Source organism: Labrus mixtus, chromosome 21, assembly GCF_963584025.1.
Source record: "Labrus mixtus chromosome 21, fLabMix1.1, whole genome shotgun sequence".
NCBI classification, from domain to species: Eukaryota; Metazoa; Chordata; class Actinopteri; order Labriformes; family Labridae; genus Labrus; species Labrus mixtus.
This window is the reverse complement of record NC_083632.1, coordinates 5005875-5019654: the sequence shown is the minus strand read 5'-3', so window position 1 is coordinate 5019654 and position 13780 is coordinate 5005875. Positions and strand designations below refer to the sequence as shown.

At 39.4% G+C, this 13780-nt stretch overlaps 1 protein-coding gene across 1 annotated transcript in view; it reads right to left on the bottom strand.

Annotated features, from left to right (window-relative positions):
- The window catches only part of LOC132955120 (protoheme IX farnesyltransferase, mitochondrial), a 35121-nt gene extending 25469 nt beyond the window's left edge, over positions 1 to 9652 (bottom strand). The window contains exons 1-4 of the mRNA XM_061027808.1: positions 9520 to 9652; positions 6688 to 6818; positions 6174 to 6573; positions 5412 to 5536 (exon numbers count right to left, since the gene is read on the bottom strand). Coding sequence (XP_060883791.1) covers positions 5412 to 5536; positions 6174 to 6573; positions 6688 to 6818; positions 9520 to 9550 — 687 coding nt within the window. The 5' untranslated portion in view covers positions 9551 to 9652. The remainder of the gene's footprint in view (positions 1 to 5411; positions 5537 to 6173; positions 6574 to 6687; positions 6819 to 9519) is intronic.
- Positions 9653 to 13780: the final 4128 nt, after the last annotated feature.

Genomic DNA, 13780 nt, shown 5'->3' with positions numbered 1-13780 from the left:
CATGTCTGCACAGGACAAGAGAAGGAGGGCGTAGCTTGAAGAGGTAGGAGAGGATGGGCTGGGGGCTTGTGGGGGCTCGCTTGTGCGTGCCAGCCTCAGACAGCTCACCGCCAGAGAGACGCAGACACAAAAGGAGACCGACTGTCATGGTCACGAAGGCAGGAATGACAGTCGGCAGCCACAGAGCACGCCAGCTCGAATTTTCGTCAAAACAAACGTGGGGCTGACAGAGTGCGACTTACACTGCAGCCGCTGTCAAAACAGTCGAGCAGGACTTGTGTGACAGTCAAACACCCGATCGGGTCTTTTGATACACCGCTGGGGTATTCTGACTGCCCACGGGTCTTTAAGGTTGAGACTGAAACTTTCGTCTGACCCAATTATCCAATTAGCTCGAGCAGGGACCAGACTGTGAGGCGATGACGGCTGGAACACCTGCGGAGGTGACGCCCGGTGTGGGGCCCGCGGGTCCTGAAGACCAGAACAACCAGAATCCCAATACTAGCTAGAACAGAAGGAGCTCTGTAGTGAAACCTCTGGTGAGACTTTTTACCAGCCGACCTATTTCTCTCAGAGTAAACCATGTGAGGTTTTCCTACGAGAATATGTTATGTGAAGATTTTGTATTAAACTCAAACCTACACCTTTTCTGTCAGCCATTTATGGTTGTCCTTTGTTCAAGTTAATCCCTAAATATATATTTTATGTCAAATCTGACGTGTATTTTTGGCTGGAGGAGGGGAATTGTTCAAAAATGACTGAATAAAATACTGCTCATCCAAAAAGCATGTCTCATTTCTAGAGGTGACCAGTGCCTCTAAATCTAAAGGTGTCATGTCTCTAAATGTAAATCTGATTTGACTTTGATTATCTTGAAAAGTGCCTGAATATAAACAACATTATTTTAAGCACAACACAAATTGAACGCAACCTAATTTTCCAATACTAATATAAATATATGCATTTCTAGAATTTCAGGAGTCTCAATTTTTATTATATTGGTTGATTTTTTTTTTTAATTCTAAATGGAAGTGCTGAGCAATACATTGCTGTAAAAATTAGCCACAAGGGTATTTTACAGCAGCCTGAAAAGAGTGGCAGAAACGAATAAACTCACAGACATTATCTGAACTATTAAGAGAAATTGATTATCTGAGATATGATCGTGAGTTGTGACTCTGACACTACAGATGTGGAATCAAGAAAAGTATCTAAAAAATATCCCAGATGTGAAGAATGTCAATTAAGACGAGTAGAACACTAAAATGAGAAGCAATAAAGTGAAGAACTTTAAGAGCATTTTGTTTAGATATCCTGAAATAGGCTTGTTATTAACAAACGAGCTGAGGAAAACGATACTGAAACTCATCGATCCTGCCTTCAATTTTAATGACAGAAATCATTTTGATCAATCTTGGATTTGAAATCAAAACTTATACATCTCCTCATATTTCAAAGGCGGTCGAAGCCGCAAAACATAAACTTAAAAAAAAACACTGCTTGCCAAAAAGAATTTCATTATTGCCAACTCACGAGAGCGTCTTGAACGGGATGTTGAGATAATAACATCCCTTTGCTGTCGGAGCTGACTGTCCTCCCTGATTTGAAGTCAAGACATGACAGCGTAAAGACTTCTGACTGTGGTGAGAAACCGTAGACGCTGAAATGCCTTTGTTACGTGACTGCGAGCGCTTACACCCTTCCGTCAGTTTTCCCAAATGGAGAAACATTTTAAAGGGGAAACCACAACATTTCTGTTTGCCCTACGGCCACTTCCCCCGATGGGACAAAGAGCAGCCTTGGCTTTTGACAGCTTCTGCTGAAGGTCTGGCTGCCACTTCATAGAGCCAAATCATTTTTCTCTCCCTCCAGGCCCTTTTCCGCCTTTCCTCAAGGTAATTCGACAGCTGTGTGGTCGCATACTCGCACACTCCTCTGCCTCTTTAGATGCAGAGCATTAAGGGATTAGGGCCGAGCGAGAGAATCCATAGGAAGTGATCTTCACTGGAGACTTTCTCTGCTTTGATTTTGTTTGTCAAGGTTTTGTTTGATTTTTTCGTATGAAATAGACATCAAGCTTTAATCGGGATTAAACGCACTAATGCTAAAGCACGATGAAAGGAAAATTTAAATCAAAAAGAAAACTGGCCGAAGATCTGAAGGTAAATTGTAGATTGATTTTTCTCTTTAAGGGATTATGAAAACAAACAGATGAGTAAAGTGTTGGCATCAGACACACACACACAGGTGCGGGTGTGTCTTTGACAAAAAAAAAAGAGCTGAAAAGCGTGTGTTGGTCTGTTGCAAAAAAAAGTGCAGAGTACGGCCACTGTGGCGGTGCAACAGGTAATTATGTGTCACACATGACATCCTTGGAGCCGCTGTGTGTGTGTGTGTGTAATTACAGCGAAGGAAAATGACATTCTTCTCCAAACAAAGCAACACCAGCATCGTGTGTACAAAGACGAATACTTTTCATACCAGACGAGCGAGACAAGAAACAACCAACAACAAATACGTTTACCTTTCTTAATGATGTTTATCCTTTGCACCGAAGATCTACCTTTGCACGACATTGTCCCAAAAAAAAAAAAAAAGAAACTTCAAAGTCAGCCTCACTTCAAAACAGGTGGCTCATTTTCTGAAACAATAAACCCATTTTACATTCTCGCAAATTAAGACTATGATGACACGCAAAATGCCCCCTCATAGAACGAGGGATTAGGGAGCAGAATGAAGCCGGCTAATGGGAAGGCTCGGGCTCACATACCAGATACAAGCCACAAAAAAAAAGGAGTTCTTGGCCTCAAACGGAGCGAGCACTGATGAATTTCAGGCTAAAACGCCCCAGACCATTTGTGAAAACACAGAGAAATGTTGGAAGAGATATTCCACCAAGATCTTTTTACAATTCAAAGTATATTTATCTACAGAAAGCATGTGGAGCATTCCTATAATGCCATACACAGAGTGCTTTTTTCCCGCACATGTTTAATTCATAATGACATTTTTTTTATGCAGTTTTGTGTAGTTGAGCCTCTTTCATGTCAACATGATGAAGAGGGTCGATTCATACTACCAAATATTAAAAGCTCTCATATCTTCTAATGCTTGACTTCATGAAGAAACACTTAAAAAGTTGTATTTCATTCTAGAGCTTGAGAAGTAATACATGATGTTGCCTCTACATCCCACAAATTAAAGCTTATAATTATACTTCTGAAAGCTGTGAATAATCTTTTTCTCTAACGATGCAGATCTTACAAAAGGTCTTCAAAAATCCAGATTTTTAGAAGCCCTGACTTTCTGTACTTCCTGCAGGTTTTAACACACACTTACGTAATTTGCTATTTGAGCTACACGTGCTCTAAACTTCACCTTTTTCTGTCGGTTTGAAGCTGGACCGGACTCGAGGAGGCCAAAAAGAAACGCGGGGAAATGCTAACAACATTGTTTCGATGTGAAATGTGAAGCCGTGTGGGCATCCTAACCTCAGGCTGCGTAAGTGGGGGAAAATGAAGACTGACAGGACTGATGTGAGGGTGGGCCCGCAATAAGGGACACCCAGGGTACGAGCAGGGGAAGAACAGAGGCAGCCGCCTCTTCATCACTCATCGCTTTGAACGTCTCGGAGCTCGAGTCTACCGCTACTCTCAGCGGCATGAGGAGAGGGGGGGGGGGGACATTTTTCAAATACCTGAAGGGTATTTACACACCTGCTCAGTGTGAGGTGGAGGAGCACCGAGGAGTTAGAGCGGCTCTGTTTCAGGAGAGCCAACACATTTTCAACCTGAGCGCTGGGCTGATTGACACTATTCAGACACGACTACAACAACAAAAGTGTGCAAACATTTGCACATTTATATCCACTGTCTGACTCCCTGAGGTGACACAAAGGGGGGGGTCACACTGTACCTACATTACAGCAAGCAAGTTCAGGATCAGGATCAGCTGTATCACTGTGCTTCATCATAAACCCCGTTCACACATGCACTCCTGATGGTTTCCAGAAAATGTCAGGGCAGCCAGCCCCTGAAAGTCACAGGTTAACATTATCGACCGTTTCAAGATGTTGGACAAAGCAACAGAGTCCCTCGCCATGATGAAAGTTTTTGTCTCTATATTAACGCCACATCTGATTGGACGTTTCCAAAGTACCAACAAGAGGGGGAAAGAACACACAGGTGAGCAGACAAAGAGAACGAAGCAGCATCCCGATGCTCACGGGGATTCCAACCAGAAACGCATACGTTCAGATGATAAACATCATCACCCCTGCTCACTCCATAATGGTAAATGTTCCTGAATATTACCAGCTGCTTTCACAACCGCGCACCCTGACTTCTTGGAAAAAATGCAACTACGAGGATGGCAGGAAATTCTGGATACATTTGGTAAGTAAAATTCGGCCCTATGCACTCTCGGGGGTATGCTGATTATTTATAAAATGTATCTGCCAATACCAGACTCCACATTTTTGGCTGTATTGGAGTACAGGAACATCTCTTAAAAACAATATAGACATCAACTGGAACATTGTGGAGAGATTGTGTGCGTGGAGGGTGGGTGGGGGTTGGCCCCAAGGGCAAGAACTAGCAGCAAAATCCAGGTATTTGCCAAATTACAGACCAAAGACTCCAATAAGAGTTCAATCTGAGGCTGAGGGAGAGGTCACCCGTGATAGTAATATTCTTGAGTTATGGAGCAAATTCTTCCAAACAACGTCAACACTAGACGGCACAAGGGGGCCGTACCTACAGAACTAGCTCTAAGTGTCTTTGTTCACTAGCTGTCCTTGGTTTGCAGCTCCAAAAAATGCTTTCAGCAGAGAAATAATAACAGCGTTACAGTCAGCTAGGTGCATTTCTGAAATACGTAGCTAAAGAGGAATGCAGAGTGATAACAAAAAGAGGGGATGTGCTGATTCTTTAAGAACAAAGAAATGATTTTAACTGTTATAACAGTGGATGAAAGCGTCCAACAAGCAAATTCACGACTGTATGACATGTCAACTCAAATGCATTACACATTATAATACCAACAGATATCCTGCCAGTTCTGACTCTAATCATCAACATTTTCTTTCCAAGAGGAAATGGATTGGTACTTATAAATACACAGATTTATGAGCAGGAACATCTGTATTGTTTACTGGAAGTCTTGAAACAATTACACAAACCATGTGTTGAATACTGTGTGGGATGTTTGCAGTGTGAGTAAATAAGCTGTGTTTACTCATTCATTTAACACAGAGTTTATTAAATACACCTGTACCAGCAGTGTCTCCTACTTCAGTGATACTTATCACATTGGCTGGCTCATTTGGTTTTCAGTTCTGTGCGTGTGAAAAGTAGCCATGCAGACCACATCACCCACTCTACAGGTGTAAAAGCTCCTTCAGGATAACTGACCTGGTTGATTGAATTGGCAGTGCACGAGGCGAGGCCGGTTCCCAGACACGACACAAAGAACATGAGAGGATCAAACGGCACTGGAGCCATCGCATAGCCAGCCGCTGCAGTTGTTACCACCAGAGCTGAAACCACAAAGCAAACGAGAATAAAATAAAAACCCATGATGTCTTTAAGAGTAACCTTTCTTTAGTTACAGGTACAAGGGAAATGTTTCATTGCTGTAGAAGTCAGGTTTACTTGAAACAGAAGGCAGCCAAGCAGGATTTTTTTTTTGCAAGGGCAAAAATATCTTTTAAAAAATATCAACTGAAATGCCTCTTTATGGACTTATCTATTTTAAAATGAATATCAGTCTTTATACAACTATCCAGGGGCTACTGAAGCTCTGAAGTGGCACCTTAGATTACACATTTAATGATTTATTACGAAAACAAGAGTAGATTGGATCCAACGAGTATTTGGATCAAAAGTGGAGAAATGTATAATTCAGCGTAATTTATTTTTCTCAGTGACTTTACTTTGATTCAAGATTTATTTGGGGGAGGGGTCATATATATTTTTGTAATTGTAATTGTTTTGATTGTGACATTAATCTCTTTGGTGGGAAAATCATTTTTCATTTTCACAGAAAAATCAATACCAAAGATAAAAATCACAATCATGGTATATTCCTTGGGCTCGTTACCAAACACAAGTATTTTCATAGATATAAAATATGTTATCTTTTATGACAAATTAAATACGATCTATACAATCTACCTGTAAGTTTGATTTTGGCGAGCTTGGCGTAAACATCTGGCAAGTCAGCCACATCCACTTTCAGCATCTTCCACTGTTTGTCCAGCCGTGCCTCCCTCGCCTCGTCCGTCTCCACGTGGACATGAGGAGTCTCGTCTGAATTCAAATCCGTACTGGACACAGAATCGTTTTGTAGTGCCCCATCTTCTGAGGAGGCATCCTTCAAGGAGGATAATTCTGGCTGTGCTTTACTGGTGAAGTCTGCTGGATGTGAAACTGCATCTGTGACCTCAGCATCAATAGTTGGTATTCTCTGCACCTGTCGCTCGATGCTGTCCTCTCTCTCGTCCACGATGGTGAGAACGGGAGCCTGTTTGGGGATGGCCCGCTGGTGAAGCTCGCTGTTCTTCTTTGTTACATACTGAAAAGAAAACAGGAGGGCGATGAGATTTATGGGATAAATCAATTGAATATCACACAATGCAAACAGTTAAAAGACAAAAAAAAAGGAGATATAGAGCACGGTGAAAGTTACCTGGCGTTTGAGGAAGTTGAGATGCTGGTACGTCAGCCAGTTTGACGGATCTCTTCTGTGCAGCTGAATGAGGCTGCGAGCACTTTGGTTACATCGAATGAGTTTCTGTTTCACACTTACACCGACTAAACCTACAAGAAATGTTGAAAGAAAAAAAGTAAAGTCACTTATATATACTGGTTTAATACTTTCTATTATAAAACAGATAGAGCTGTCACTTCCGGTTTCTATACTGCTCTAATACAGTAAATTAAAATATATTGGTTGTGGTCAACAACATTTATTTTCAGCATTGTGTCATGTTTTTGGACCAAGCAACTAAGCAATAAGATGTGAAAACTATCAACACCGCCAATTATGTGTGTCTACACTTTCTTTAAAGACAAATACTAAAAAGAAAATAGATAAGACTAAAGAACAGAATCAATCTTACTTAGAACATGGACATGCAAAGATATACACAGCATCAAAAAACAAACAATAAACAGCATGCACAGACAGTGTTCAATGCACGCAACAAGTAACTTCAAGGAGGACTTTGTAACCCTGACGTAGCGTTTAAAAAGTTGTACCGCAGTCCAAATTCAAAACATTGGAGTGACCTGTCTCCCCCCCGCCCTCTCTGCCATAGAGCTGATGTGCACATAGGTTGCTATTACAAGGATGCTTCAGTGTTTAGCCAGCTCTGCATCAGTCACTGTTAACTTCTCTCTCCTCAGTTAAAAACAAAACAGAACTGTGATTACATGATGCACACACACCACACATTCCAATCTGCACATTGCACTTTGACACCCTGGACACTTCACACACTGACACGTTACACTGTTTACATTATTCTATATTTTGTATATTCAAATATTTATTTTTTTAATTTTACATTATATTTCTATTTTTACTGTATTTATGTGTATTAGTAATTTGAGTGTTTATTGCATGGCCTTGCGGAACAGTCTTTACATTTCACTGCACATCTGTATGAGCATGTGACAAATAAAAATCTTGAATCTTGAAACCTTTCTGTGCTCAAACCTCTCTCCATTTTTCAAAAGCATCTCCAATGTTTATCCTAGTTTTACCACGTCTCCAGAGCATTTTAGAAAGATGCTGAGGCTTTTTAAGTCGTGTAGATTCAGTTGTATCTAAATCAGTTCTCTTGCCCGCTTCCATCGCTGCAACACCTGTTTGTTTGCTGTTTGCCTGGCAAACCAACAGGTGTCCAAAACAGCTGAGAGGGGATGCCTTAAAGCTGCCTAACTTCTCTGATCAAAACAAAAACAAACCATTCTACACCAGAATCAAAACTTAGGAGGAGGACAAACTGGCTGCTGTGTAGTTAACACTTCAACACAGCATGTTGTCCTTAATGTCTCATTATGTAGTCACATCAAGTTGTGATTTAAGTCAGTCGATATCTTACAGATTGGTCCTTTAAGATTAACTTATTTTGATGGTTCCATCCTTCATAAAAGCAAATCTACAATTCTACAATTCACTGTTCAGACGCTTTTATCCAAAGTGACGTACATCAGAGAGTGAGTACAACACAAGCAAGGATCTAGAAAAAAGGGAACAATGTCAGTAAGAGCAAACGATCAGCTCTGAGTCTGATTGGACACACAGGTGCTGACAGGAAGTGACCAGAGGCAAAGCACAACATTGAGGGCAGTTCTTGAGAGCTCTAATCAGTATAGAAAGCATCTTATAAGTCGTCGTTATCAAACAAAAACCATCGTCATTACCATCATCATCATCAAATCATAATGATTCGTTAAAAATACTTTTTTACCTACTGCAATTGCACTTTATAACAACTCCCCTTTAAGTAAGGACAGAAGACATTTAAACTTTTAAACTTTAGCCTGAGCTGCATATATCAAACTGTATTTTACACACTTGACTGCTTTTTTATAATAATTCTTTATTTATCTATCATACTATGCACTGGCAGAGCTACTATTTTATACTGTTATCTATGAGTAACAGCTACTTATGCACATGGACCATCCATACCACTTTTTTATCCTGACTATGTATTGTGGGCTCATGTTTTTTTGTATGGGTGGGATATGTGTGTAAATATGTGTTGTGTGTTTGTGTGTATATATGTGTTGTGTGTTTGTATGTATATATGTGTTGTGTTGTGTGTTTGTATGTATGCTCGCTGCTGGAACACCTAAATTTAATAAAATAAAGTATATCTTATCTTATAATAACTTTAAATCCTCATCATGCCCACTTTAAACCTTCTGATACGTCCTCAGCTCATGTCAAGATTTTGTTGATACTCAAAACTTGAAAACTACTGTTGTGATATGTACTTATTTGCACGATTTACAAACTAAGAGCTTCTAGTTTATGGAGTAAACTTGTCTTATAAGGAATTCAAAGTAACCCCAGAGTGGAAATAACTCACTTTTTCAAGAGCTATAATGTAAGACTTGTGCTGAACATGTGTTTGCTTCAACCTAAGTTCTTCCTGCAGTTATATTGTGAGGTTTAACTTGTAGTTTATACACAAATTAAACCACATTATAACATAATGGAGACAGTCGAAGTGTACTGGACATGTAACAGTAATATTTCACTTTACATGTTAACTCATGGGTTAAGCGATGTCATTATAAAAACAGGCTTTAATAGGCTAATTTTAGTGTCTGCAGATGTGTCTGACTTCTATTTAAGGTCACTGTTAGCCTCCAAACAAACATCTCAGGCACAGCTATGTGCTAGCTGCTAGCTTCCGCTTTAGCTTCAACGTCTATTTACAGATGTTATGAAAGATAAATAACTCTGAAATGTAATGTGATATCCCATCCCACGGTGCGTTACCTGACAGTCTGCTACATGGCGTTTTAAACATGTTCTCGTATCATAAAGCCGGCTCCCGTTCACCTCTTCCGACCCCGCTTCACATGCAGCGCGCCGCCATTGTGACCTCGTTAGGTAAAGAGAAAGACTTCCGGGGTACGTGACGTCAGCCTGCCCGTTTCCATAGTAAAGGCTAAAGTGTCTATGGGAATATCACGTATTTGTGCAGTAATTGGTTTTTTTTTTAAGTAAATCTAAAGTAAAAACACAACAACAAGTGTTGATACAGTTATATGAATTATGTTATGTAAGTGTAAATAAATAAATTATATAAAAATAATTATGATTATACAGTTTACTTACCATAAAAGAAGACTTTTGTTTTCTTTATGCAAATAATTGATTCATACTAAATATCTAGTTGAAAATGATTAAAATCTGATAACAGTAATTTAATGTAAATTCATAATGTTTAAAATTGTTTTAAAGGCATAATTTAGTCATTTATAAATGATAAAAAGGTTATTTTTTTTATGTTTTTGGATGTTTATGTTATGACAGTCCGAGTCTGATATTGATGGAAGCTATACAGTTTTTTGACCGTGCATTAGACCTGTATTTTACTTTGAAGTTTTTTCAGTAAACCTTTTAAAAAGAAGGAAAGTTGTCCTGTCTTTTCGCTCGCGTTGCAAATACTGTGAGTTGACTCCAACAAGTGGTACAGAGGACGAAGAAAGAGACGGAGTGCCACTGCACTTTACTTTCTTATTATTCCTCTTTGTCTGCTGTTGTGTTATAGGCTGATATTAGGCTACCTGTTGTGTAACATATTTTCAGTTTTAAAGAGTTTTAAAACTTAATCCAAGCATAAAATAAAAAAAGGAACTCCATCGATCATATTTCCTGAATACAAAGTGCATATATTTATTAAAACCTAAACCGTACAGTTATATTATATAACAAATACAAAATAACAAATAACAAATCGCTACTGCTTAAAAACAGCTAATAGATTTAATAAGGAATTATGTTCATTAAATAATAGACAAAAAAATTGTAAGCCTAAACATTCAGGGGGAAATAATGCTCTGAAGTTAGTTTGAGTTAAATTATATATTGTATTGTGTTTATGTCATCAGGAATTAACTTAATTCTTCAGTGATTTTATTTCTGTTTTCTTTAAGCCCCGACCTGACACTGCAATGTAGGAACTTTTTTATGTGTCATAGTTCACGATGTGTAAATATTGTTAAGGGGTGTAATCATCGTTTTACGTCTTGACTATTGCATGCAGGCTAAACACCGTGGCTTAATATCACACTTGAAAAGAATGCAGCTATCAATTTTTACTAGTGTTTTTCTGTGGACAAAACAAAATATCTGCTGTGAAAAATGACTGCAGAACATCTCATAGTTAAACGATAACAGGATAAAAAGCAGCCACACTTGTTAAATGGGCTACATGACATTTTCTGTGAAATAGCGCTTCCGCTCTTTTTCACTGGAGCGCAACATTTAATGTCATAAAAGTATATGAATACCTTTCACATCTTGGTCCTCATATCCACTAATTCACAACACTGAAACAGTAGAGAAAGCCATGCTTTTTTTATGGCTTTAACACCTGAGAAACTTAACTCAGTTCAGCTGTGTTTACTTAAAAATAAACACAAGCTGGAGTTTTACTTCCATAGAAACCCAGAATACCAGAAAAACCTGTGCCAATGACCAATAAATCTGAGTTGTAGACATGATTCACTTATTTCAAAATTGCTGTCTAATTCAACGTCTGGCCTTTTGTCTCCTGCCCTTGTGTGTCCTCTGACTGGCCCATGCTGTTTGGCCTGTTATTTATGTGTGTGATCATCTTGTTGGCCCTGGCTGCCACGGCCAACAAGATGGAAACCCTCTGATTAATACTCCCTCCACTGCTTTCACTTTGCAGCCTTGCTTCATTGAAGTAAAGATAATAAAAAACAGTATGGTCATCTGTTTCGTGGCAGAGTTTCATTTCCTTGAACAATAACATTTTGCTGACCAGGAGGTCGATTATCACTCGGCTCAATCATCATATTCAATACGAAGAATGAAAACATCCCCCGCTGTTTTCTTCTGCTAATTCAATTTAAGACGGTGTGATTGTGCAGCGATCATGTAAAGTGCACGTGCGGTTCATACACATAATCAAACGTCTTGTATGATTGGTTTTACAACCGCTCACGGTGAAACACCCTTTACAATAACAGGTGATGTCTATGAACTAGAAAGCCCCCGCTGCAATCCAAGCCGAGCATCCAATTCTCCTGATTCATCTCGTTCATTCCCCCTCGACTGCCAGCTCCTCCTTCCCCGCTAAGATTACACCGTGTAATCTTCATGCACCATCAAGATGCAGCGCCTGATGAATGCCAACAATACACACAAGGCCATCGCTGATCCTGCACAAGAGCACCTTTATTACCGGAGATAACCATTATGTGCTTCTCTACAAGATTTCATTCCCGCACTGACCGGGTCAACCTCTTTGGTTTTTTTTTTTTGGTTTTTTTTTTTTATGCGAGTGCTGAAAAAGAAGGTTTATTGCTCGGGTTTTTACACCGTGTTATTTATTTCTTAAGTACTGTTATATACTTTCAATGTTCCGTGTTTGCTTCTGCAGGAATACACTTTTTTTTTTTCCTTCTTAGAGCAGCATCAAACCTGCCAAGTTTATGGCTGTGCGGGGCACTGTGTCAAACCATAATCTTTTGTAGAGCAATCTGTAGGCTACCACGAGAAGATGACTGACATGCTTAACGGACTGTCAGGGCCTCACATTAACAAACAGGCTCATTCAGGACTACGCAAGGCACCCCTCCCCTCCTCTGCTCTGGACTGCAATGGAATAATATTTGTTTATTGCATCAAGGACTAGTTTATATTCACTGCCGATGAGTGTGAGAGCAAGATCGGCTCAGGGGAATCCAGAATCAGCCTCCCTTATCCCTCTGTCTGAACATTAATCTGTAAACTCTGGTTTATGCATTTCAGCTAAATAATTAAGTGTATTTTTACGTCAAATGTTTCTTCATTTTATGGCCTCTTGAAATTTGACTTAAAATAGTTGAAGTTTATTTATGTTAAATTTAAGTTGACAGTCTCAGTAGGCATCATAAATCTGAGTCACATTAAACCTTTAAATTAAACAAACAGAGTTAAACAGACTTTATGGATGATCAGCCTGGTTAACACTCAAAATTGGCATATGTTAAAATCAACACAATGCAGCCCGAAACATCATGCCTGAGTTGTCTGAGCTAAAGTTAGAGAAGAGGAAAAAACCTCCTTACATGAAGGATTTATTTAATTGGTCACTAAAGCAGGTTGGGAAAGTTTCTGCTAACCCTATCACTATTAGCAGTTATCATAAAAAATGCAATGTTGATGAATATGTGCCTATTTGTTCTGGACACTTCGCTAGCTATGCTAAATGATAGCGATGTAAAGTTAGCTGACTAGTGCTATATTATGATAGAGTTAAATTCCCTCTGTTGGCGCTCAACACGGCCAATTAAAAACATCATCAAAAGCCAACTTAAATTCCACGCAAATAGACAACTGTGGTTGCCACACAGCATCCAAAGCAGTCCGTTAACACCTGCAGCAGTAAAATACTTTGTCCAAATTATGCCGAAAAAGGACTGATTTGATCTTGAGATTTGTCGCATAACTTTTGGAAAAACTGTCCCAGCAGAATCACTTTCTACTCAAACAGGTTGTCAGAAAAGAGTAGGGGAACTTAAATAACCAAATTTCCAATTTGGATGAATTATATATTTTCTTTGTAATTATGGAGGCTTTACCTAAATTAGATGACTAAATGACCGTTGTCGATTTGGGCTTCCATTGGCTGTTAATTTCAAAATCTAATTTCTGACATAGGGTTTGTGTTGAAGTGATGTTAAACTGAGAACTTTTTGATTTGGGATTGGGTGAGTTTCCCTCCTAAAGTCTACTCTAGCTGTTTAGTGGCATGATGCCCTCCAGTGAATAAAGAGGAGGCTTAACATGCCTTTAATGCCTTCTGACCATAAGGTGGCCTTAAAGACAGGACCTGGAGAACAGATGGAAAGAGGTGGAGTGGAATGGTTCGGTAACAATAGGAGGAGTTTGTGAGGTCTGTTCAACCCAAAGGGGTCTTTCAGAGGCTCTTTACAGTTATTTTAGCTCTGGTGGTGGTCTCAGTATGAGGGCCTTTATCACGCTGCTTTCACTGCTTCTTGAAAAAATGAAACAGCCATAA